This window comes from Plectropomus leopardus, chromosome 17, assembly GCF_026936395.1.
Source record: "Plectropomus leopardus strain MGB_pleo_1.0 chromosome 17, ASM2693639v1, whole genome shotgun sequence".
NCBI classification, from domain to species: Eukaryota; Metazoa; Chordata; class Actinopteri; order Perciformes; family Serranidae; genus Plectropomus; species Plectropomus leopardus.
In genome coordinates this window covers 10591871-10617801 of record NC_142192.1, presented here as the reverse complement: position 1 = coordinate 10617801, position 25931 = coordinate 10591871, and the positions used below count along the sequence as shown (strand labels likewise).

The following is a 25931-nucleotide window of genomic DNA, read 5'->3' as shown; positions in this document are numbered from 1 at the left end:
GGCCTTAAAGTAGGGGAACAGGTGGTGAGCTCAGTAGATTAAAAGGCTGGATACTGAAATCAGCTGCCATTAAGTAACACATTTCAGCCAGTATTCACCTGTTGGCTGAGTGATAGTTTGTAACTTAAGTGTAAATAATACTGTGTTTGTGTCTTATTATTTAGAGTAAATTACAAACAAGTGAGTTGAAAAAAATAGTTCTTGTGAGAGATATCAGAAATTTCTGACAGCTACAAAATCTCCCATTTGGTGAGAAGAACTACAAATGTCTCAACAGACAGATGGCAAAATAGCTGCAAAGCCACCATCACTGGCAGTTACATCTCCAGCAGGATACTCTCCAATATTAAACTTCTCACAGTTTTTATTCTGTCTCACCTGTTAGCAAACAGCTACAGTTTCCAGTGAACATATACACTCTCTTAGCACTGCCCTGTTTCACATTCCTACAAACAGGCATGTACACTGTCACAATCAATAATGCCACAGTTACTGTTCTTTAGTGGGCAAATCCACAGGGTTAAGTGGTTATGTGCTTTGTCCAAGGGCACCTGAGTGGTAGCTGATGAAGGGGGAAATCATGCCGTTCATCCAATTTGTGCATCTATTTTTTTTCTCAGCCATCTAAAAGAATCAAAGCAGTGGCTTTCTGGTCATAAACACACCTTAGGCTTTCAAGCTGCCACTGCTGATTTACACTTATGTTATTTAAACCTCCAGCTGTACCATTAAGTTGCCTGTGTTTAGGTCATGTTTAGATCACAGTTCCTCGCTGTGTGAATGTAGTGTTAGTCTGGAACTGTATTTACAAAATATCCTAGGGCTAAAAGTAACTTGTAAGTTTGGAGAAACTACTAAAAATAAAGGGCATGTTAGTCTGGACTGACATTTTTTTGGTTTGAGAGTTAGTCTCAATGCATTTTTATTGGAGAAGTTTGATACATAGCACTCCTGAATCACCAAGACCTGCTTACAATTAGTCTTCAGGTAATGCACCTCGTCACTTCAGGTTTTTTGAAAGTTTATAATAAAACACATATTTTGACAGCGCTAATGAGGATCGAGTCAATGCAACAACACATTTTGACATTTCAGTAACACCAGAGATGATTGTTTGCACACCTCTGCAGTATTTGGACAGCAAAAATTCAGTTTGCAGTGCTGATGAACTTGAAATATCTCACACTGTCAGTTATTCACCAAACCAAAAACATGCTTTTCAGACTCCAGTTTGTTGGACAATTTATGAAATGAAAAAAAAACACCTAAAAATATGAATTTAAAAAACAATGTTTGATGGCCATCAATGATTAACCAGTAAAAGCGGTCATTTGGATAAACCCCATCAATGCTCCCTACCTCAGTCTTTGTCATTCTATCTCTATCAATTAATTTGTGCTTTTTATTCTTTTGTATTGATTAATATTTTATTTGACTTTCACTGACACAGATGAGTACTGAGTAAGTTAATTCAGAAAACATGTGATCCATAGCAACGGGATCAACCCGCCTTCTTCTACCTTTGCCTGATGTCTACATTGCTGAACTGCTGTGACTTGCATGCATCTGGTGTCCACACAGACCGCATTGCTGCTGCGGTGCTGCTGTGCGAGTTAACCCTTTATAAAAAGCCACAATAAAAGCCTTGCATTAACAATTCGAGTTTATTTTCCAACAACTGCACAATGGCTAGCAGAATGCCAGTTGAGTTGGCACCAATCTTCTTCCATCTTACGTCGATGTTTACCAATGTTTAGCTAGATGAAGTTGGCAGAAGGTGAGTTACAGACTGGTGAGCTTACTCTTGACGATTACTGTCAAAAGCCAACCATAAAAGGCACCATAGAGACGTGCAAAATAGACATAAGAGCATCAATTTAGCACAAATTTAGAAATGCTCACAGAGAGGTGACTGGAAACATTTGCGTCTACATCATAGGGAAAGATATTGAGATGGGATAGAAATTTAATCAGCTTAAGGCTCTAAATGGAAGTTAGCAGGAAACCAGTAAAAGCACTGAAAATAATCACACATTTTTTAGTGACTATGGTTACTTGAATTAAGTATTTTGAGAAATGAATATTCCTTTATATTTAGATTTTTTTTTTGTTTCCTATTGAGAGTAGATTAGGCGAGCTCCCCAAACAATTGACAAAAAAATATGGCAAAAAAAAACAGAACAGCACTGTTCCTCTCCCAACTTTTGTTAGGCTTTCGGACAAAAGAGTTGAAAAGTTTATGGATGGCCTGGAGAATTTGGCATGTCTCCGGATAGATTACATAAAACTGGATTGCAGGATGTCAGTTTCCAAGGCAACTGTATTTTTGTGTCTTTGCTCTCATTCTCATCTGTCAGTTCTCTCAGTACACTTGGCAGTTTTTTTGTCAATTGAGGCCTCAGTGTGTTAGTAAGCTTTAGTAATGGTCGGTTGAGTGTCAAATAGAAAGCGTGTTTAACAAAGGCCATGACTGCACAGGAAGACATGAAAAAGCTGAGATGATGAGGTGATCTCTGTGTGTAAAATGAAGGATGCACAGAAAAGGAGAGAAAAAGAGAGAGGGAGAAAATGTTTAATTTCCATTCTATTTGATAAAAAATACTTCTCTCTCTCTCTCTCTCTTTCTGTGTGTGTGTGTGTGTGTGTGTGTGTGTAGGCATGCATGCATCATGCTAGTATGAGTTCTACTCAGGCTGCAGGAAAATCTCATTATCTGCCAAACAATGCTGCTTAATAACTTGTCTGTTACAACTGTGGCCCTCAGAATTAAAAAGATGTGAAGAGAATAACTATAACTCAACAACCCTGTACAATGTTTACTGTGAGCGATGAAAACTGGCCAGTCGTGATTGCAGCTATGCTGCAGCTATGGAGGTAACTATTTTACATTGTGATCCATAAGTCACTCTAGTTGTTAATTTGCTTTGGGCAAAGTATTTAATTACATATTCAAGTTTACAATGCATCATTTTCTCCTCACACCCACACATTTTCACACCAGTAAGTGTGTTGCCTTGTTGCAAATATTGAATAAAGCCTCTGTACACTTTCCGATGAAAGTGAAAAATGTGAATGGTTGAGGCAACGGAGCCATTTTGATTGGTTTAGTTAAAATGTCTATGGGGTCAGTGCAGGTGCTCTGACTTTACATGCCAAGGCTCCTCCTCCGAGCTGTATTGTGAATGGAGATGGGGTAGAGAATGCTTCTTAAATCCCATCCATTTTTGCTCCTATAGCAGTTGATTAAGCTCCAAACATGACAGATCCTCAGTCAACTTAACCTTTTATTGTTATACTCAGATATGCTATATGCTAGGCTCATCTGTAGCCCTTTTTACCCAGGGATCCTGCTAAAGGGCCATTAAGAAGTCCCGTCTTTATACCTCCTTTGCCTTTGTACACACAACCAATCAACAGCGACATCATTATTCTCCATGTGGAATGATAAGAGGCTCTCCCGTCTCCCGTGCTGGGTCGCACCATAGACTGTAAATAAAGATGGACAACATGACAGTTCCCCCAAAGTCTAGCTTTTCAATCTGGATCGCCTTCTGGTGTCTTGTTGCCTTATAGGTCATAAAGCCCGCCCCTCCATGGTAGTGAATGGGACATAGGTCAAACTAAATACATAGAGCACATGCCAAATACATTTTTCTAGAGAAGGTTGGTCTGACTGGTGGACAGTGCTTGGCACTTCAGTCAACTGTATCCATGATGGTGGACGAGTCAAACTTTCTCATTTAGTAGCTAAACAGTGCACTAAACTATATTTCTGAAAACTTTTTAGGTGAGAAATAGGCAATGCAGTGCAGAACCTTGATTCACAGTTGGTCACTGCTGCCTCATTTGACCGTTGCACTGCAGTTTACAGCGTGATTGAGAACTGCGTTAGAGACTCTGCGGCTTTGATTGGTTGTTTTTGGTGCACCATGGTCAGTGAATGCCATTTGAAGCAATGGGAGAAGGACACGATTCTATGATTATCTATCTTCTGTACTTCTTTCTGAATACTGTGACAGTTTCAGCATATATGACACAAAGATATTTTTATAAAACCAATTGTGGCTTTAAAATGCAAATAACCAAAAAAATAAAGCAAAAAAACATTGTAGTTAAAGTGAAAATAGCTCATTACCTGATTGTTCTTAATGTTTAAAAACAATTTTATTTTTATGAAGCTGAACAAAGAAGTTGCTAAGTAACACGTACTGTAATAACTGTTATTACTAATTAACTATTTAAGTGTTTTACTCAGGTTCTTAATGTGAAGTGATCATCTGTTTATTAATTTGTGGTCTTCCACCGCAAGATGATCTGGGAGTCCATCCTAAAGTCCAGCCAGTGCACTTGTCACCCCTCCCAGCTCATTCAGTGCCGGAGTTATAATCACCCATAGCTAATTAAGGAGCTTATGATATTTCTGCAGAGTTCCCCGCAGTGTGACTTGTGCAGCTGTATCCAAATGCTATTGATTGTGGCTTCTGGTGTTTGTATCTTGTTTTTCTTGCACAGTGGTCCCCCAGGCTTTGGGGGCTATGATGTGTCATAAAGATGAAGGCTAGGGTTGACATTATGTGGATTTGGTGTGTGTGTGTGTGTGTGTGTGTGTGTGTGTGTGTGTGTGTGTGTGTGTGTGTGTGTGTGTGTGTGTGTGTGTGTGTGCGTGTGCGTGCATGCATGCTTAACCTTGAGGATTTCATTCTCTTCAGAGTGACTCACTCCCCTTTTTTTGACTCTTAAGTCCTATGTTATTTGATTAGATATGCATTATTCAGGCCTATTTTCAGCTGATATTTTTCCACTGCTCTGATTCTGACATTTACAAAATTGATACTGCAATGACGTGTCTTTAGTGGTTTCCACCAATTGCACTTAACATGCATTGGAAAAGGTGGGGCATTTCCAAGGAGGAGGGGAGGAGTAAAGGACGTAAGGGAAGGAGACAGAGCTAGGTGGGACTGTGATGCTCTTCACAGCATCATGCTAATGAGGAGGATTATTATGTCCCCCCCTCAGGCAGTGGAGGCAGACAGAGTGGGTGTGGGCGCAAGTGTGTTTCACTTTTGACCGTGAGATTTGTGTATGAGGCAGTTTGTGTGGTGAAAGCAGAAAAGAGAAACCTAACCTCAGAAAAGTGATTCTTTTTATTGCTTTGAAGTCTTTACTGTGTTTCCACTTTATTAGGTACTCATCCCTATTTATGAATTTAGCTTGCTCCTCCAGCCACTGAGTCATATAAACAAAGAAGGTGCATAAAGTATGCAGACTGGGTTAAGAGGCACTGGTGTGTGTTCAAAGTTCAGAGGCAAATGTGCTTGTGGGTTATAGAAACAAATGCAACCACACACACAAACTCATAGTCATCTGTGCTTCTTGTTTCTCTTCCTCCCTACGCACACACCCTCTCTCCCACCCCCTTTCTCATCCTCTCCTCCAGTCCCCCTCCTCCCTCTGCTCAGCAGCAGCCAGTGGTATGCTCCGCTCGTCTTCTCTCCTCTCTCTCCACTGTCAGCCTCAGCAGTCTCCAAACCGGAGCTAGACACTGGTGCAGCAGCGATCCATACATACATGCATGTTTGTTTTTGGACAGTGCTGGGCTCTTGACAACGCTCACCATTCGAGTGCGTGAAAGTGTGCGAGCTGATCTGCATGAGAATGTGCGTGTGAGCCTTTTCTGGAGCATCTTTTGTATGGAGGAGCATGTGCGCAGAGTGAGAGACAGCGTGAGGATGCGTGGTGGGCAGGTGTTGTTGTGATCGGTGGAGTTTTTGGTGTACTATCGTCGTGCTGTCTGCCCCCACCCCGCCCCCCCTCTCCCTCCCCCTCCCATTCGGTTATCTTGTGAGGGCAAAAAGCATCCTGCTGGGATGTCCACCTCGCCTGGTGCAACAGACGGGAGCCAAAGGAACTCTTGTAAGTGACTTTTTTTCCCTTTTTTGTAATAGGGAGTGGTGATCTATGTGTGTTTCAGTGTGTCAGATGTGTGTGTGGTGTGGGGTTTGTTTGAAACCATCCCTGTGCTTTCAAATAGGGAGTCTTTGTTTTAAAAGGAGAGTTTGCCAATACAGGGGTATATGTAGCTCAAGGTAATGTAACAATAAAAACCTTTATTATTGTAAATATAGTCATTACAAGTGAAACAAAGAACGCTCTTTATATTGGCAGCAGAATGATAGTGAGTGGCAGTGAAGATGCCAAGAGTTTGATTGTGTAACACAGTATGTATAAGCGGAGATGGTATCTACATTAATAAAAGTAAAGGAGGGTAATGCATGCTTGTTTGTGCATACTTTCACATGTTTACATGATGGAACGAGAGCTCAGGGAGGGGCGTAATGTGGGAGTGTGTGGGAGCATGCCTGAGTGTGTTTACATATTCCCTGGAATGCCTCCAGTTGCCGAACCATTGGAAAAGGAGCTGTGCATCGATTGACAACCAGGCCAGCTGTATCTTATCAGTAAAAGGAAAAGACTAGATGACTTGCAGATGCTATTCACTATTGTCAAAGCGATGAGTATTTTTTTGAAAAGACAAAACAGTGTATGTTGGATTAACTATAACCAAAAAAAAGAAATGGTTATTGAAGGATTTAGTCTTATGTCTTTATTTCAGTCTCTGTTTAGCTAAATTAACAATTGAACAAGAGAAATACTGTACTGACTGCCCTTTGCAAGTATGTGTGTGTATCTGCTTTATGTCTTTACTGTATCTGTAGTGGGGACTGATATCGTTGTTAAAAATAACAACTTGGCCGATATCAGTCCCTTTTTTTAGCTTGTTTGTTTATTTTTATTTTTTTAATTTTGTTTTTGTAGTTATTTATTCTAATGTAGTGCCAGGGAAAAGAAAGCTTAATTATAGAAAAAACTGAACTATTTTTAAGTTATTCAGCCCTTCAATATTCTATTTTTGAATGTGAACAAATTAAATCATACATATGTATGAAGCAACTCTTAACATTTTTTTCATGAAAATCATTTAGATATTTTTGAATAACTGCTTCAAAAGCATTTTTATTATGTATAAAAAAAATCAGAATTCTCTCTCTAATATCTTTTTTTATTGCTGCAAAATCAACAACAAATTTCCTCAAACAACTGTATCTTCAAGTTTTTTTTTTACCAAAAAACTACATTTTACAAGATTACATTGGAACACATCATGATATTGTTATAATTTACCTTCGCCTAATACTTATTTTTACTGAATGGAGCTTGAACGCATTATAATTTAACCAACCTCCGCTGCTGTTAGTTCCGGCCACCAGCAGCGAACAGCTAATGATAACTAGCTCTCTTCCTGCAAATTTTAACATTTGTTGTTCACAATATAGCATTATGAGGGAAACAATAGTGCTTCCCCTTGTAACGAAGAAGTGGATTTACTGCATTTTCTTGTCCCAACAACATCTCTGGAAATATCTCTGTTCCCTGGTACACTTTTAGTCTTGAGCCCCGCTGTTTAACCTGCGCAAAATTTATGACACAACAGAACAAACGTCATGTCATCTTTTTTTCTGTAGGCCAATTGCAGTCAACATCGCGAATATCGGCTGATACCAATGTTTGGCCGATAAACCAGTGCATCCCTAGTCTGTAGCAGTAACTTTGCAGGGATCGTGATAAAGGAATATGCCACTATCGTTATAGTGCAGCCAGTAATTCAGTGGGCGAAAGTGTGTGGGACCGCTCTGCAGTTTTAATGTTTGACTTCATTGTGGCCTTAAGCAAGGCACAAGCTCAAAACCACACACACACACGCAAAACTAAAGGATTGCTGTACTGTAAGTGGGTGATTGATAAAATGATGTGACTCATTTTGACTCATCTGAGAGCTCAGTGGGAGCATACACACAGAAAATCTCTCTCTCTCAGACACACACACAGACACACACACACACACACACACACACACACACACACACACAGACATACACACTGACTGCCTTGACTGAGGCACAGATCACATCTGGGAAAATGGGTCTCCTTTTATTGCTTTCATTATTATTGCACCATCCCCCCCCTCTCTTCTCGCTTTCATTCCCTCATCTCCCCTCCTGTTATTTTCAGGATGTTATTTACTGCCCAACCTTGCATATAACTCGCTTGGAAACCTTTTGTGTGGCTGGGTGATGAGTTAATGATCACACACTGACACGCCCACCCACAGCAGATACCTATTGTGTGTGTTTATGACTGTGGGCTTGTTGAAAACAATCACATCACTGTGTGTTCAATTATCCGGCAGAGTAATATCTTATTGTTGTATAACTCTTCACTCTCACATGTTCTGTTCTTGGCTGTGTTGTTGTTGCACTTGACCAGTTTGTTCCTTGTCAAGACGCATCCGTCACATTACCTTCTCATGGAGCAGTGCCTTCGAATGGAAATATCAAGTGGCCTCTGGCTACGATTACTGATTTACTAACCGTAATGTTACATAACCAAATGCTGAGGAAACAAGTTAATAGTAAACAGAGATAACTGCAGCTGGAGACTGAACAAATAAAGAAAGGAATGATTTAATTAAGCCAAAGATATGTCATATTTTTATTTCATGAGTTATGATGTACTGTGTGTCAATATCAAAGGAACACGCTCAAATAATGCCAGATAAGCAAGAATAATTTATGATATAAACTCATTAAAACATCAAATTAAAAGGCTTACGGTGCTCATTTTGCTGATTAAAAACTGCAGCACACAAGATATAGTAATTACACAATGCTACACCACTTGATACAAAAAAAGAACATGGAGTATTTGTGGACTTTTGTTTAAATCCGTTTATTCAAAAGGCAGTAATATTTTTAGATAAGACAATCAGTAGTGTTTTTTAAATCTCTGCTCCAGCAGCTTGACTCAGTGAGGTTTTATGACAGTGTAACGCCGCTGCAGAGCTCTCTCTCTCCTCCTGTTAGTTTGTGTCCTCTGTAAAGGACCAACAGCAGGCACCTGCCACTGAGATGGATGTGCTGTGTCATCACTTCTGCCAAATGATGGCTTGCTTCACCTCTCCTCTCCTCTTTGCTCTTCTCCTTGTCTGCCCCCCGCCCCACTCCCCACCTCCTCTCTGTCCTCTCCCCTCTCTCTTCTTTCTGCGCCTGGCTGCTGCACACATCTGCTCTCTTCTCTGCTGGTGTCTCATCTGTTCCTTAATCTCCTCTCCTCAGTATTTCACTGCACTCCTCCTCCTCCTCTCCTCCTCCTCCTCTTTCTCTCCTCTTCTTCTCCTCCTGTCTGGTTTATCTGGGTTCACATGAAACTTTAATTGCATGTAAATCAAAGCGCTGCAGATGTGATTAGTCCTTTGTGCTGCTTTAATGAGTGGGGTCTGGACTATTGAAATATGGTACAGTAGCTGGCTCCTGTGCTGCCTCTGATGGCTAAAGCCACAGGCAAACTCAACTTTTAATGCTGCTACAAGAAACTCTTTTCTTTTTTCTCGAAGAAGTGAAGTTTTAAGCAGAAAGAAATGTTGCTGAGAAAATCTTGGAAAAATGTGCTCATTCTTAAAGGTTAATTTATCTTGCAGTTCTACTCACTGCATGAAAATCAGTCTGAATATTCAGCTTTTTTCATAAAATGGTATTTAATGGGTTTTAAAAGTGCTCATTACAGCAATATCAACAAAGTATATATGTGTATGGAGGCAGTCTAAGGATAAGAGAATCGTGTTTGGCTGACATTTTAAAATGGTAATTAGCATGCAGTCTTCTCATTCTGATAAGAAATTGGCAAGTAATTGAGTAAAGGTAGCAGTTTCGGAGAAGTGACATTTAGCAGGCAGCACAGAGGGTGTTTGAGTTTTTTATTTTTTCAAATGTTCAACCAAATATTTGCTGTTTGTTTTTATTGTTTGTTTTCTGCTGAAAAGTTTAAACACTTACTGTAATTGACACAGTTGCTGCCAAGTGACGATGTTTGTGTTAACTTTTTCATCTCCCGTGACTGAGTCACTCAGTGTGTACGCGTGCATACATTTCTCCATGCACAAACAACAAAAATGCAGTTAACTTTCTAATTAGCGTCCTCAGACATCATTCACACGGCATGTAAACACAGACGCCAGTGTGTACACGAGCGGACGCGTCTTAATTCATCTGCTCATTTTCAAGGGGGTCACGCTCCCTTTGAAGCCTCTGAAGGAGATTGAGATTGGGATTTATGGCATTAATTGTATTTAAAGATGGATTTTGTTCAAGAGATGAAAGAATCTGTGCTGTCAGAGGAGAAAGTCAAGGACAGAGCACCGCTTGATGTTCACGAGACAGAACACATTCTAACTCCACTTTTTGTCGTGAGTGACATGAAATTGTAATTTGATCTGTGCGGGCTTAGGTGTCAGTATTTCAGTTCCATGTGACAATCTCTGTACAGCATGCTCCCACTTATGCATAACTGATGCATATGTGCAGTGGTAAAAATATGTCTTATTCCATGCACATGGCCACAAAAATGCAGGCAGAATGCATACACAAGTATATAAGCCACATTCTCTTCACTGATGCAGTGACTGTTGCAGTGACAATAGTAGTGCTGACAGCATTGATATGTCAAATGGGATGCGAATAACGTATCTTTTTTTTTTTTAAATCGCGTAAATCTAGAGGCTGAACGGGGCTGAGTTTTAAAGCTAGTATGATGATACTGGTTTCATATGAAGTTGGAATTCAGTACCAACCATGTCATGCTAGCTTCCCAGGAAGGGAGATGAATAATGTTCCAAATTTAGGTTAAAATTTGGCTATGGAAAAACAGCATGATCATTTTTCAGGGGTCCCTTTACTTCTGACTTTACCTCAACTGATATTCGTTTTTCAGGGCCAGTACCTATTATTAGTAGTTAATGAGAGTGATAACCAATATTTGGGAGCGATATGCATTTACAATAAAAATATAAATCTTTCTGTCAATGTTTAGAATTTGGAATCTAACAAACTATTATCAAAACTGAGACTTTCAACAACAAAGTTCTGTGGGTACCCATGAGTCTCTTCATGTTAGTCCCATGCAGTGTTTTGCTGTCAATTGATTCCTAATCAAGGCTATCTGGTAAGAATTGCGTTACTTTGTCAATAAACTGTTTTGTAATGCAAAAAATGAAACTGATAACATGATTGAAAAATGTGATTAATTGTGATTAACTACTGAAATTCATTAAAAGTTAATTGTAGTCCACTCACCCATTTACTTAACCTCCTAACCTCTGCTCTCTCTCCAACCTGTTACCCCCTCTCCTCTCTTCACTCTGTTGCAAGCGGTGTCCACCTGGCTTAACAGGTGTTGTTGGCAAACCCTGACTATGCTGTCTCCCCTCTTAACACTCATATTGTTTACTCAACTGTACTACTGCCAGGCTTCCCCAGCTATCTTTACACTAAGATCATCCTTGCTCAGTTAGATTAGAACGAACAGTCTCACAGCAAAGATGCTTTCAGGATTCTTGCAGAGTGCCACAGGAGAAGAAAGAGAGTGGAGACAAAGGGAGGAAGATGAGCAATAAAAGACTGAAAGGAAGGGAGAGATGGAGGAGGGGAGGGAGATGAGGTGGTTGGGTGGAAGAGAGAAGAGGGAGAAGTAAAAGAGGGCACCAAAATGAGGAGATGAACAATGAAGAGGGAAAGAGGATGACGGAGCAAAGAAAAGATGGCAGAGCAAGAGGAGAGCAGTGCAGCAGACGAAGGTTAAAATAGAGAGGGCAAAGATAGCAGGTGGAGGATGAAGGAGAGTGGGTGAAGAGACGGAGAATGGGAGTGACTTGAGAATAATAGAAAGAGAATATTGGTAAAGAGGAGAAATTAAAAAGACGGAGCCAAACCAAAAAGCACATTACAGATAATGAAAAAGAATAATAAAAAGACGTAGGAGAGTAAGACAGGCCTCCACACTATCTGGGAGTCTGCTAATTGGTGGTGGTGGTGGTGCGGAGGTTGCACACAGATCACACACTCAAGAAAAAGGAGAATCTTTAGCCTTTTTCCCATCTGGAGGACAATACATTTCATTCTTATAAAAGAAAAACGATTAATGACAGTGGAAACTGGTAAAAATAGGATCTTGTCACATATAATAAGTGCTGTAATTATTTTAACTGTAACATTGTTTGAGGTTTTGGCTCCATGCGCTCCGTAAGGTTTAAGTGGAGATTAACACATAAAATTTAGTGGGATTTTCCAAACCACAACCCATATTCTCATGTTTGCTGGCAAATTTAGAACATAATACTCACTGTTTTGATAATACTGGCACCGCATTTTTAATTAAGAATCATTGAGCAGATATACAGACAGGGATGCAGTTGCATTAAGTCTGAAGACAGATAGATAAGGCAATTTTTGCGTCAACCCCTTCTCCTAGAAATTATGTTTGTATATTAATAAATTGAATTCATGTGGTGAAAATGTACACAAACTGCAACACCAGGAACACAGGTGCACGTCCAGACTCTTGTCTTAAGTTTAGGCAATTAAAGCATTTAGGTTAAAGTTAGGGAAAGATTGCGATTTTGGTTAAATGTTAATAAAAAAATTAATAAAAAACAGAATGTATCGCAAGGTTGGCTATATTGGCAAAAAAACCAAATGAAACATGAATGAAACATTTTGCTGATATGTTCAGTATCAGCATTTTGAGACTTGCTGGGTACATTAATCACCAACTCTTTCTTTATATTAAAAGAAAATATTCACTCTTTATTTTGTTTGTACTTGCTGATTTTTTTTTGGCTCTACCTTTTCACAACAAATTGATGATTTGATCTTAACCTATAAAATGAATATTGCAAGTGCAAATTATTGCTCACTTAACCCCTCACCTGAACTGCTTATCGTGTAATCATAGCTTAGCAACCATAAAGTAATTAGGCACGGCAGGCCTGTGAAAAGTTAAAATGTATTGTGAAAAGTATGAATGACATTGTTTGGGGGGGAACTGTTAGTTTTAGGCTCAGAGTTTTAAGATATGTTTTAATAACTCAGCAGAAAACATCAACAAAAAGTAATTCAGGGACTATTGCTGCATCCAAAATTGCATACTAAGCATAACATACTCAGTGTATAGCATTGTTTACTATGCTTTTGTGTATTTTTGTGCTATGATGCACTGAGCTGTAATTATCACATTCCTTCCTGAGAGCCCTCTTGCAATTTGGAGACTCGTGGCCATGGTAACCCATGCCGACCCTAGCTCTATAGGTAATTTAAAAATAATTTGAAAATTATATTTCTCCTTATTTGAAACATTATTGACATGACAGAGCTGTCTCACTTGTTGTGTGTTATGAAGTGACCATTGTTTGCATACTGAAATATTTCACCAGAAATAGTCACCAGTCCTGCATAGTATGGTTTCATACTAATGTTTTGGACATACTAAAAAAAATATCCCACAAACTATTTAAATATATTGAGCGTGTTAGTATGAAATTTTGGCGGAAGTGTGTATTTTTAACTAACTCATGGAGTTAATGTTAGCTTAACACTTTGAAACCTGGGCGAATTGCCCTAACTTCTTTCATAAACATGGAAAGAATGAATAGAGCAACTTAAGAAGAAATGAATAAAAATTAGCGAGAAATCAGTAAAAGGTACAAGACAATTACCTGAAAATTTGCAAAAAAAGAAAAACATGAAAAACAAACAAAACATCAACAACAAACTAACAGGGGCATGATCTAAAAAAGCGCTGTTCTGTAGTAAAAGTTGTCACGCCAGTCAGTAAAACTGATGGTTGCTGGCCATTGTCTGAAATCAAGGATCCATTGTTTTGTTTTTTTTATCAAAAAATGATCAAGAATTGAGACTTGAAAGCTTGCAGGGCATAGCAGTTGTAACTGAGGGAGGCGGGGCTTATCAAACTGTCTCTGTCCTGATTATCATAATGAGAATAAGGTCATCAACACCAGGGTTGCTGCGCAGTCATTAGACATATTGATGCATCTAAACAACTCATTGAGATTTGTGTTTTTTTTGTTCAACATGCATGTCAAAGATCTCCAGATAGGCTACGCTTTCATGTAGTCAAACATCAATTAATATCACCATAATGGTGAAATCTGCATGTCGCCTTTTTTCAGTATCACAGCTACAAATAACTTCCCACTGCTCGTCATGCTGAGAAATTATGCTTCGAGCTGTGACAAAAGAATAAATACTTGGACAGATCCACAAGGAGCATAATGATTGTAATTAAAGGGACAATAGTGACTGGTATATAATTTTACACACACAGTTATGGCAGTTGTTTTGTTTTAAGGGTGTGCCCCAGTTACTTCAGTGATGAAGAAAGAGTGAGAGGGATGAATCTGAATTTAAGTCTGTCAGATAGTTTCAAACACCCCCTCAAATCTGCCTGGGGATGATGTGAAACTGGAGGACCAAGATGACTTAAATTATACTGCACACAAAGGCATATAAAAATACACTCAGCAATGCGCACACACAGATGAACAAAGACCACCATGCATTCTCATACAGACGTCTATCTATTGAAATGCAAAATCTATTTCCTAGTCGAAAAAGAAGCAGATATAATCAGTGTTTTTGTCTCAAATCCCGGTCACAGATGGTTTAGAAATTGCATTTTCCACCACCGTGTGATGTACCTCAGCAGGTGGGTTATCGCTTTTTTTTCTTTCTCTCCTCCCACTCCTCTGGGAAACGGAGAAAGAGAGGATAGAGAAAAAAGTAATAGTGTGGTCAGACAGCCAGAGAGTTGCTCTAATTAGGTCCATGGTTGAACAGACAGTATTTACAGACTCAGACAGAGAGGGAGTCTGTTACAGAGATTGTACTGGCTGGTCCTGTGGGTTTAATGCTTTTATATGTTCTTTGCATTTGTGTTTCTGTTACCTTATGCAAGTCTGCCTGTGTTTCTGCTCTGTGACATGAGGTTTTTGGGAGCTTGTGTACATGCTGAGAGCATCAATGCTTCTGTCCCTGCTGCTCAGGCTCCTATAGCCTTCTTCCCAAGGTTTCCTCCTGCCTCTATTCTTCCTCTGTCCCCCAACCCCCTGCCTGCTGCCTTATGTAAGGGGAAATAACTCAGGTCAGCCAGAGACAGATAAACCCCTAAAGGAGCGTTAATTTGGACTGAGGTCATAGAACACATCTCCCTCCACTCTCTCCTTCTCTCTGTCTCTGTGAGTTTATACCTTACTCTGCAGAGAAGCCCATGTTATGTATGTGCTGATATCAGTGAATCTGTCAGTGTATTGTGTATTCACATATTTGTAAGCTGCATGTGTGTGTGTGTGTCAGTGCGAAACAACAAAAGGAGACAGTGAGACAGGTTGCTGCGGGGGAGGGAAGGCTCTCCCGCTGCGAGCCAGGTGACTGTGTGTGGCCCAACTAGAAGTCAGATACAACAAAAACAACAGATGGATTTACAATAGAGCATCATCACTGGGCCACTAATCAAGTGTTTCATCCCAAGGTGTTATGCTTTTGCTAAAGCCTACTCGCCTCAGGGAGAGAAAACACTACCTCACATTGAGTGTTAAACGTTTAAAAAATATTTAAGAGTTGCCTCTACAGAATGTTTAGGATGTATGATACTGGTAGCACTTTTTAAATAATGCAGATCTCATACACTGCAAAAAATTGCTGTAAAAATATGACCAAATTCTAACAGAAATGTACCAATTTTTCCAAACTGCAGTGAAATACCATAAATCTTGATGCCTTTTTGAGCCAAAAAACCCCACTAACAGTAGGTTGTATGATTTACAGCATTATGCATTTTTTATTTTTACCAGAAGTAGGCTTAACAGAGGGACAGAAGCCACAATCAACAGTCCTCAATCGTCATATTACCCCCAGTTTAGCAACAGTATTACACTGTAAACATCACATTCTGCTGTAGAATACTGTAATACATTTGCCATTAATATACTGTTGAAGTAAATTACAGTAGCAACACGGTACAATAGGATGCTGGCAGCTACAGCTGCTAAAAAGGTAGAGCAATTCATGTGTTTATTTTTAATCATGAGGATTTCTTTGTTTCTCTGTCACAAAAGGAGGAATAAATAACAACAAAACCAAAATATTTCAGTATTGGCCATCAGCCAAATTATTATTTTAAGTACTAGTGTTGGCCCATAATTTCACAGTAAGTGCATCCATCGTAACTCTTCATAAGAGATGTGTTTAGTCGCCTCAGTTCTGCCTTGAATTCTGGCTCCAAGGTTTCAGTTGTACAGAATAAAAAACTGTGAAAAATTGCTTTTGATTTAGAGGTGAGTGTGCATCACATGGAGTCACAAGGGCGCCGTGGCAGAAATATTCAGACAGCAGTATTGTATCACATGATCAAGATGCAGTAGTTGTACTCTAATGCTGCAGGATAGATAAGTATGCCCCATGGCATTAGAGAAAGAAAGAGAAACAGTGAATTAATATGGGGAAGATGAGAAAGAGGGGAGTACAGTAGGAGACATGCCCAGGGGGGTTCTCTCTCTCTCTCTCTCTCTCTCTCTGTGTTTTAGTGTGTGTGTGCATGCATGTGCGCTCTCGTGTTATGTTGCCTCATCTCTGCGCGAACGCTCTTACATTCTCTCCTCCGGCCGAGATCAGGCCTTTAAACAATTCATGCTGGGGCTAACAAGAGGGCACACTATGGCTGCAGATAAATGAGGGGGTAAAAGAGTGAAAAGCAACTAAAGAGGGGTGAGGAGGAATATGTGACAAATACACAGTGACAGAGAAGAGAAGTGCAGCTTGGCAAAACAAAGAGATGTTGCTGATGGCTTTTGATATCTCTGTCGGGGTCTTACAAAAACACCCTTGAAATATTTATTGGGAGGCTTTAGTGCAGATGAGAAGAACAAGCTCTCTGCCCGATAGTTCACCCAAAGAGCTGAAAGTGTCGAGCTTACGGAAAAAGAATCTTGACGGTACAACTCCTGTTAAGCTTCACATCATTACCATGTCACCTTGAAATCAATAACTGGCAAAGTACAGTATAACTATTTAAAGAGTAACAGTCCTTCAGGCTGAACAAGAAATGCTTTATGTAGGAACACGATCCTTTCATTTTTTGCTGATGGGTGTGTTTACATGGCCTGTTTGCAGTGACATTGAAATGGAAACTGCAGAGAAGTGCACATTAGCTGAACATCTCACAGTTCTTTACTGTAGCTACAACTAGAGTTTAGCACTTCACTATGACAACCTTCATTTTGGAAGTACCAAAACTCCACTACTTGATATCTTTAGCTTACAAATTATCCACAGTTAGTTTTTTTTTTGGCACCTTTTTTTTTTTCTTTTTATCTTGAACCAGGGTTTGCTCTTCTTGGCTTCATGGCTTCATGGCTGGGTGGAGGTTCTGTAGAAATTTCTTCCATATGGATAATAGGAATGCGGCTTCGGTTAATTTTGCCTTGGATAGCCCAACGCTTATTAACCAGTAACTAACCTTTTAATTAAAAAAACAAAAACAAAATGACGTAAGTCAGCTGCCCAAAAGTCAAACATTCAGATCGTCAGCCAGCAACCTCTCAGTCCACTGGCTTTGCAGTGGTATGAGATTTTTATGGTACGATAAACATATTATATTATAATTATAATGATCTACCAGCATATTACATAATTACCAATATCATAATCTGTTACAAGGACCCTTAAAGAATTGAAAAAAAGAGGGTTTTTCCTCTCTCTCTCTCTCTCTCTCTCTCCCTCTCTCTCTCTCTCTCTCTCTCTCATATACATATCTATCTGTCCGACCGTCCATCCATCCATCCATCCATCCATCCATCCATCCATCCATCCACCTTTCTATGCCTTCTGCCTTCTGCATACAAGTGGTGGATTTACAGCTCACAGCAACTTAATACAACACAGTCTCTGGCTTTTGATTCAGACTTCCCATTGGTAAATAATGTTGCACATTTCCAATACGTCATTAGTATAGTCTGCACACATTCACTCAGAGGGCTGACTTGGCTCGTTTACTGTATGAACGTCAGCCTTAACATTGGACCAAACTCTCAAACTCTGTATCAGAAAATAGGAACAAATGGTGTTATTTTCATATTAAATGACAAAATCCTGTTCCATTGACACAGTTCGGGTCGGATACAGGCCTAAGATGATGAAAAATTCTTTCCTTTCCTTTTAGTCTGGCGCTCCATTGACCCAGCGAGCTTGAGCAACGCATTTGAAAGCACTATCTATTTAGAGGTGGTTACATTTAATGTTTTGTGATGTAAATTTCTTTTCTTTTATTTTTTGTTAGCTTTGCTGATAGACAGCTCATTCCCAGTAAGAAACATCCTATCAGTTTCACCTTGAGGTGAACTGCTGAAATGATTCTAAGCTTGAAGGACATTGGACTAACATGAAGTCGTTTTTGAACCACCTGGAAAGGATAAGAAAAAGAGGTGCGTTTTCCTGCTGCAGGTAGCAATTTTAAAGAAATAGAACTGTAGGATAGATTGGTCAGTGGTGAATGATGTTTACACCATATCTCTAGCTTTTTTCTTGACATGTCTCAAAATCAGTCTGGGATATATTCGAGGTAAAACACTTAGCCAGACTTTGGGCACTCTATTTTGGTAATTTACTCTCTTTTTTATTGCTAACTGGGTTGAACCTTCACTGAACTTATTTTCAGCAGCACTATTTTAGTATCCATTATCTTGTAAATTAGACATTTTCACCCAAAAGACTGCACCAGACTGGATGTGTTGTGCTTTTTTGCATCATTTTTGGTAAACTGTGATATTTTAAAACCCTTAAGGTGGATGAACTTGCCTTACCCCGTATAAAAAGAAGCTTAAATTATGCATCATGACTTCTGTAATGGTTCCTTCGACAGTAACTGATGGAGGAGCAAGAGGAGCTATCTGCATTTACTCAGATATCTAAATTATGTAATAAAATTGATTTATCAAGGTCATGGACTATAAGTTGGAGAAATAAATAGAAGTTGTAACCACTTTGTTGCTGCCTCACTTAAACACACACACAGAATATCTCAGTCTCTTCCGTTTACTCAGTCACCACAGGATGACAGTAGGCCGGCTCTTAGGGACATGAAGGAATCACATTTATAGATTCATACAATAGTTCCATTATCCCACTTGGCTGCCTCTCAACCTAAGTCTATACACGCATTCCCACCACCCCCTGTAGCTGGAAGCTTCTCTATTGTTGCTGAGCCGTGCAAATAGGAAATGAGATTGCTAAATAAAGGCAAAGGTTAGGGATGGCAGGGGTCCAAGAAGACACAAAAATCGGATGCTTCTCCTGAAAGCAGAGTAACAGTTGAATTCGACAATAAGATGGCGAGCCTGTGGAATAAAAAGTGAACTATAATATTAAAAGTAGCACATTATAACCAAATATCAGTAATTCTTCAAATAACAAGAAAAAAGAGGGTATATAATGTGAGTTTTAAGTTAAAAAGCAGATCAGGATTTCAATAGAAATTGTTAGAATAGAGTGTTGAAGAATGAACTCTCAATTTTGTACACAACACTTCCAGACAATAAATCTTTTGTTTAGTGGTTCTTTTCAATTGTAACAAAGACAACATCAGTCTGCACGCTTTTGAGATTCTGTAAAAAAAAAAAAAAAGATCTTTTCAAGCCAAACTAAAAGTCTTTTGGAACTTGGTTCAGAAATTAATATTCAGGAATTTTACAGACACTTTTACAGTTCACAGAGATGTATTTGATAGTGGGTGGTGAGCTAAAACACAAAATAACAAACTACAAATTTATAATATACAGAAAGCTAGATCAGCAGTGACCATCAGTTTAACGTACTATATGTAACCTCAGTTAAATATGTAATCCATCTATTTTGTTGTCATCCTTTGTCTTCTCCATCCACCAGTATAGCTTTAAAGTTTTGGAAATATAAAATAATTTCACACACAAACCGTAAACAAACAACAGAGAGACCCAAACTGTGACTACAGATTGCAGCGTTAATTCCCTCCCGTCCTCAGAAGGCCTTTTAACTCATTCCAGGTGATCCCAGAAAAATACATTTGTTGCCAACCAACCTACCCAGTTAAATTAACTTTAAATAATGAAACAACCATGTTGCACATATGCCCAAAACACCTGCTTGAGATTTTCACTTGCGGCTCAGCAAGATACCGAGCATGTAAACTAATCTATCATTTATTAACTTCCATAAAAGAAAAAAACCTACATACAGTACTTGTACACCAATTCAGGCTTGCACTCATGAGTGCAAATGAAATATTGATTAAAGTGTGTGTGTGTGTGTGTGTGTGTGTGTGTGTGTGTGTGTGTGTGAGATGCACGGTGCGGTTATTGTATCATATATAAAAACACATGTTCTTAGCTGAGACGATGGACAATACATGCACGACCCGACCCCTGACTCTTCTTTGGTTATGTTTCACAGACAAACGCAAAGATTATTAAATGAAGTACCTCTTATCAAGTTGTATTAGTTGCAGACGTTTGTTTAAAGATGGGTAATATTTAACTTTGTCAAGGTTATTAAAATGTGAACAGGCTCCACTTTGTACAACTCTTTTCAAGGTGATTTTTACATTTTTATGCTTTTGTCATCCCACAATGTGCATATGCTTGACTGGAGTCATACTCTACTTTGTGCCGTCTTAGCTATGCTTGTAACCGCACACTACTCCACCGTCTGTCGATTGATGGTTCTAAAATTTAAACAGTGTAGGTTTCATTTGAACATTGGAGGGACACACATAAAACGGGGGTTTTGGGGTCCTCTGCCAGAAAATTTTAAGCATCAACACTTGATTTTCCTCATTCTAGTAATTTTTTTCTGCACCGCTTTGTGCCTTTTCCACATAAATTTTTGGTGCAAACATTTTCAAAAATCAAAATAAAAGTCCTCTGCTACTACCATGTTTTTATTTTTGAGGGTACAAATGTACATCTTCTAAATCTACACCTTTGTAAAAAGGGTGTGTTTTTACCACAGACTGTAAAAGAAATGTAAAAATAATATACATAGCTGCCATGACGTTATTGGTTTGTAGACTCCTGTTTTGAAACCTCAAGATCGTCATTTCAGCTGTCGCCATCTTGGTGTTCTTAAACCCTGGAGTGACCATATTCTGATGAGAGGCTGGAGCTGTGTAGGAGGGAGGGGGGAATCAGACTGAGAAGCCAAAAACAATTTGCCGACAGCCTGTCACTCAGAGGCCCAGCTTGTAATTTTGTGTAACTTCAAGCCTTGAGGAAAATTTAAATGGATAAGTCATATAAAACGTCACCCCCTGCACAGTTGTCATGAATGTAGAAATTAGCTATGGACAGCAAAGCTGTTTTTTGTACCAGGCTGTAAACATGTTTCTCTGCTGGACATTTTAGCATGGCGGTCTATGGGGATTGATTAGTTTCTGGAGCCAGCCTCAAGTGGCCATTAGAAAAGCTGCACTTTTTGGCACTTCCATAGTGGCTTCCTTTTTCAGCACTTAGGGTTGTTGCTTGTTTTTTACCAAATAGGGTGATGTGCAAAGCCCCCAAACATGATCTTTAATCATTTTTTGTATAGAGAGCACTGCATAGCTCAGCTATTATTTATTACATACAGCATACCGTGTACAGACACTGGCCGTCTCATGTCAGCACTGAGGTGAGGGAGCTGAGTTTTTATGTTGTTGAAAGTTCAAGTTTTGACTTACAGCTTCAGATACATGCCAGCCAACATCTCTGTCTCCTGTTTCTCTCTCTCTTCACTTTCCTCTGCTTAGTAAAATAATATATATATATATATATATATATATATATATATATTTATATTTATATGAAAAAGTGAATAGGTCGTTCTTAAGAGGCGTCTTTACTGAGGGCTTGCAGAGGGTTTTGCTGATGTAAGGCTGTATTTATTGCAGTAGGGAGAAAAGAGGAGATTCTTGCATAATGCATCAAAGCCTTTGTGAATCTTCTAGAAATCTCACACATTTTTTTATCCCCAAAAATAAACAGTGTGTGCATGTCTCAAAGACATGCGCATATTGGATGTGAATATCTGTATATATGTTATCTCTAAAGTGAGATATCTGCATGCAGCATGCATATACAAGATTTTGATATCAAAAGCTTGTGATGTGCTGTGTGATCAGGATTTTTGAAACCTGCTCCGAGCCACCCCATTATAAGAGCCACCCACTCAAATAGTAAACAAAAGCATCAATCAGTGACCCGACCTGCATAGTGGCTATATTGTACACATTAAATGTATTGTCATTTCCAGTGAATATCACAATTGAGGAAATCGGTCATTTTACTCCACTGAACGGCAGTCTACCACTGCCTCAATCAGCTGTTTTGCAAAGTAAAGCAGAGCAAATATTCAAATGCAGTATATATTGAAATTGATATTGATTTTTTATCCTTTTGTGGCTAAAATATGTTTTGCTGCCCCATATACAGCAGCACATTGCTTAGCTTTCATTCCAGTAGATTTTGTTTATCAAAGATGTGTGCAAAGCAACAGAGTTCATAAAATAAGGCCTTTAGAAACGTCAGATCGGTCAGACCACAGTGTTTAACACTATATTTTTTTGTTACAGTTACGACTGAAAATGACAATAGAAATAAACAAGGTTGCCAAATGTACACATCTCTGCAATTAAAAACAGTAGCCAGTTTTCTACCCGGAGGAAACTTTTGTTGTTAGTGCAACTTCACAATCTTTCGGTGTGTTTACCAATCAGGTTTTAGCAGGCTTTGGATGCATGCTGGAAGACAGTCTGTGTGAAGAGCAAAAACGGCAAAATGCATTTACCAAAATTCTGTTTTAGATCCATTGATTGTAGTCTGATGACAATTTAGCTTTTTAAAAGCATTTTTCTAATGTATCTGCATCCATATCCAGATTAGTGTTTATAGAGAGATGGTTGAAACATTGTCTAGACCTGTGTCAAGATACTGAACACACTATAAATAATAAGTGATGAACAGAAGAGGAAATCTTAGCCTGGATATCAAGGGGCTTCACCGGAGCCTCTGAACTATTGGCCGTCACACAACAGCCAAGATGCACACGCATGCAGCCTCTCATTTTCAAACATCATGTTCACTTACAAGTGATCTGCTTGTTTTTTTCAAGGCTTTGGGCTTTAACCCAAGTGCAGTGCCATTCTATCGTGAAGAGCTTTTTCTTGTCCACAATAGCCCTGCTGCTCAGGTTAAATTGCACAAAACACTCGAGGGCATGTGATCACGCTGGTTTCCTCTCCCCCGGCTGCGTTTGTTGTGTTTTTCTGTCACTAGAGCCTTCTAGAGATTTAACCTGCCTCCTCCTTGGTGTGAGTATCAGACTGGCCAGGTTTCCTAATTTAGATGCTAACACGTAGTCATTAGCACGTTACCCATCGTTAAATCAAGACATCACCCTTATCGCTGTGAGTAAAGCTCCCTCCAAGGCAAGCAATTAACCTGTTAGAAAATGCCTCTCATCCTCACTTTTTCTCCCTCTCCTCCTGCTTTTACCTCCACAGTCAGCCTCTATTAAGAGTTCACAGAGGTTTTGGTGATGTAAGCATTTTTAATTGTCTCTCTTGGGAAGCAGGGTAATTTTTAAAATCTGTTTCTAGCTGCAGAGCATGACATACCTGTGCAATATGTTCATATGGGTAAAGCCTCTATGAAGGTAATACATTTGCATCCAGCTCGGCCGTCGTTCGATTCCTCGTTGTCAGGTGCTTAGAGCCCATTGGCTGATTCATTTGGCAGCCCAAGGATTCTTCTTCTAGCATATTTATCTCAGCGCACAGGGAAGAGTATGGGAAATTTAATTTTTCATTATTCATTAAGACACATTTAATCCCCATTTGAAAGGATGGGTTTAGCAGCATTTGAATGGCAAATGAAGCAGGACTGGAACTGCAAAATTTTGATTAGCCCAAGAATTCAATTTCCACATATTAGGTAACACCATTTATCACTCAAGCCTCAAACATTAGTTACAGTGGGTTCTCAAGATAAAAGTGTGTGGTACGCTCAATATCCTTCCAAGGATCGCCAAATGTAGCCAGAAGCAGTTGGCTATAACGGCATCAGTGAACATGGAGAGCGTTCACGTGGGCAGTGCATTTTGCTGGCAAACGAGAGAGATGTTTTCGAGCAGATTGTGTGAGGTGGGCAGTTTGACAGGCTTGTGAAAAGCTGGGGGACCTCTGACAACATGTAGACCTCCCCCTTTCCTCCTCGCTCTACTTGATGGATGAACCCCTATTTGACAATGTACTGTCAGGTGCTGTCAGATAGGACAAACTACTCTCCATCTTTCTGTCTTTCTCTGTCAGCCCTTATCGAAATGTGGGTGCAAGGCCACAGAGCCACTTTATACATTAGACACAAGCATTATGTTGAATAATTTGCATGTTTAATTAAGAGGAAAAGGCTACTACAGCAAATGTTTATTTAAATTCCATCATTCTGTGATAAAAAAACTGAATATGTAACACATATTTAGTATTCATCTATTTATGTTACATTCATCCCAATGTCTTTGGCATTTTTGTTGACATTAATTGACCATAAGAGTTATGGTGTTCATATGCATTTATATTGAACATATCAGAGAGCCTTTGGCCAAACTCCTGACAACACTTTCCCACTCCTAACTCAACAAATTTAGCAGCTATTTGTTTATTTCAAACGTTGCAACCGTCACTGCCCGCGTACTTCCATGTGTGCTTTATGCTGGCAGAGATACACCCGTTAGATGGCATTAGCAGGAAAAGTCAAAAGTTTGTGACAACAAATGTGGCGATGGCGATGTTCACTCTTGTAATAATATGTACTTCTTAACGTAGGCAGTGTTGTAGCTGACGTTGGTCTGCAAGGCCATTAAATACATCAACTTGTTAACAGAGAATTATTTTAACTATATTTCAGATTCCTTTCATCACGGCATTTTCAAAATGTCTTCGTCGTGTCCTGTGGTCATGTCTCACTTGAACTACAATACACTGACCACATGATTTCCGGTGGAACTGCTCTGTTTGTCTATATTAGCTTTCAGAAAACATGCACAAATATCGACGAAATGTGGGCAGAGTACGGACAGCCCTGTTTGTTTCTTTACATCTATCTATCTCGTTTCTGTCTAACGTTGAGTATAAATGAGCCTTAAGTTTCCCTCTAGTGTCATTTTTGGATGCTTATGGGCAGTGTATCAATCTAACCCTAACCCCTAACCCTTCACCAAAACTACTTAAGGTTTAGGCAACAAAACAACTTGGTTAAGTTTAGAATTAAACGTCATGTTTTGGGTTAAATAAGTATGTTTATTGAAATAAGTAAGAAAGTTAACATATGTTATGTAAGTAACGTGACACTTATATCAGGTGTCCTGGACTACTTTTAAAAAAAATAATCCGGGACACCAACAGTGGTCTGCCGGGTTGAAAGTCTTTCATTTGTTTTAATCATCTTCCTGCCCTGCTCAGACTTTGTTGCAGATATTACTATGTCATTGCAGAGCACATACACTAAAGGGTGCCTTGTGCATTGCAATTAAATGCTGATGGTGACTAATCATACCGTCATATCTGACACGCTGGGAATGAGAAAAGGCTCTTTCTGAACAGTGAAATGTTTCTACTTTTAAACTCAAAAGTTCCAACATCAGTCTCTGCTGCACAGATGCAAATTTTCAAAACGCTCCTCCGGCTCCCTCTGCTTTAAGTTGTTTTATTTGTACAAATCCACCAACTATTCCCTCTGATTTACCCAAAGTGGCTTTTTGTCAAGCATAATATATTCTCTTCTTCCTGAATTTCCTGCGTTGTGTTTATGTACATTCATATAACCAGCCAACGCATACTCTGGATATGTTCCATATCTCATCTGCCATTGACCTTTACCCATCTGGCCCCTGCTAGGTAAACGTGTTTCTCGCAGCCTGCCTGTTGTGTGACTGCATGCTAACATACACATGTTTTGTGCACTT

The 25931-nt window shown here is 39.3% G+C and overlaps 1 protein-coding gene across 1 annotated transcript in view; it reads left to right on the top strand.

The window, feature by feature from the left end:
- The first annotated feature begins 5480 nt into the window (after positions 1-5480).
- dtnbp1b (dystrobrevin binding protein 1b) overlaps positions 5481-25931 on the top strand; it is a 43673-nt gene continuing 23222 nt past the window's right edge. The window contains exon 1 of the mRNA XM_042506587.2: positions 5481-5913. Coding sequence (XP_042362521.1) covers positions 5868-5913 — 46 coding nt within the window. The 5' untranslated portion in view covers positions 5481-5867. The remainder of the gene's footprint in view (positions 5914-25931) is intronic.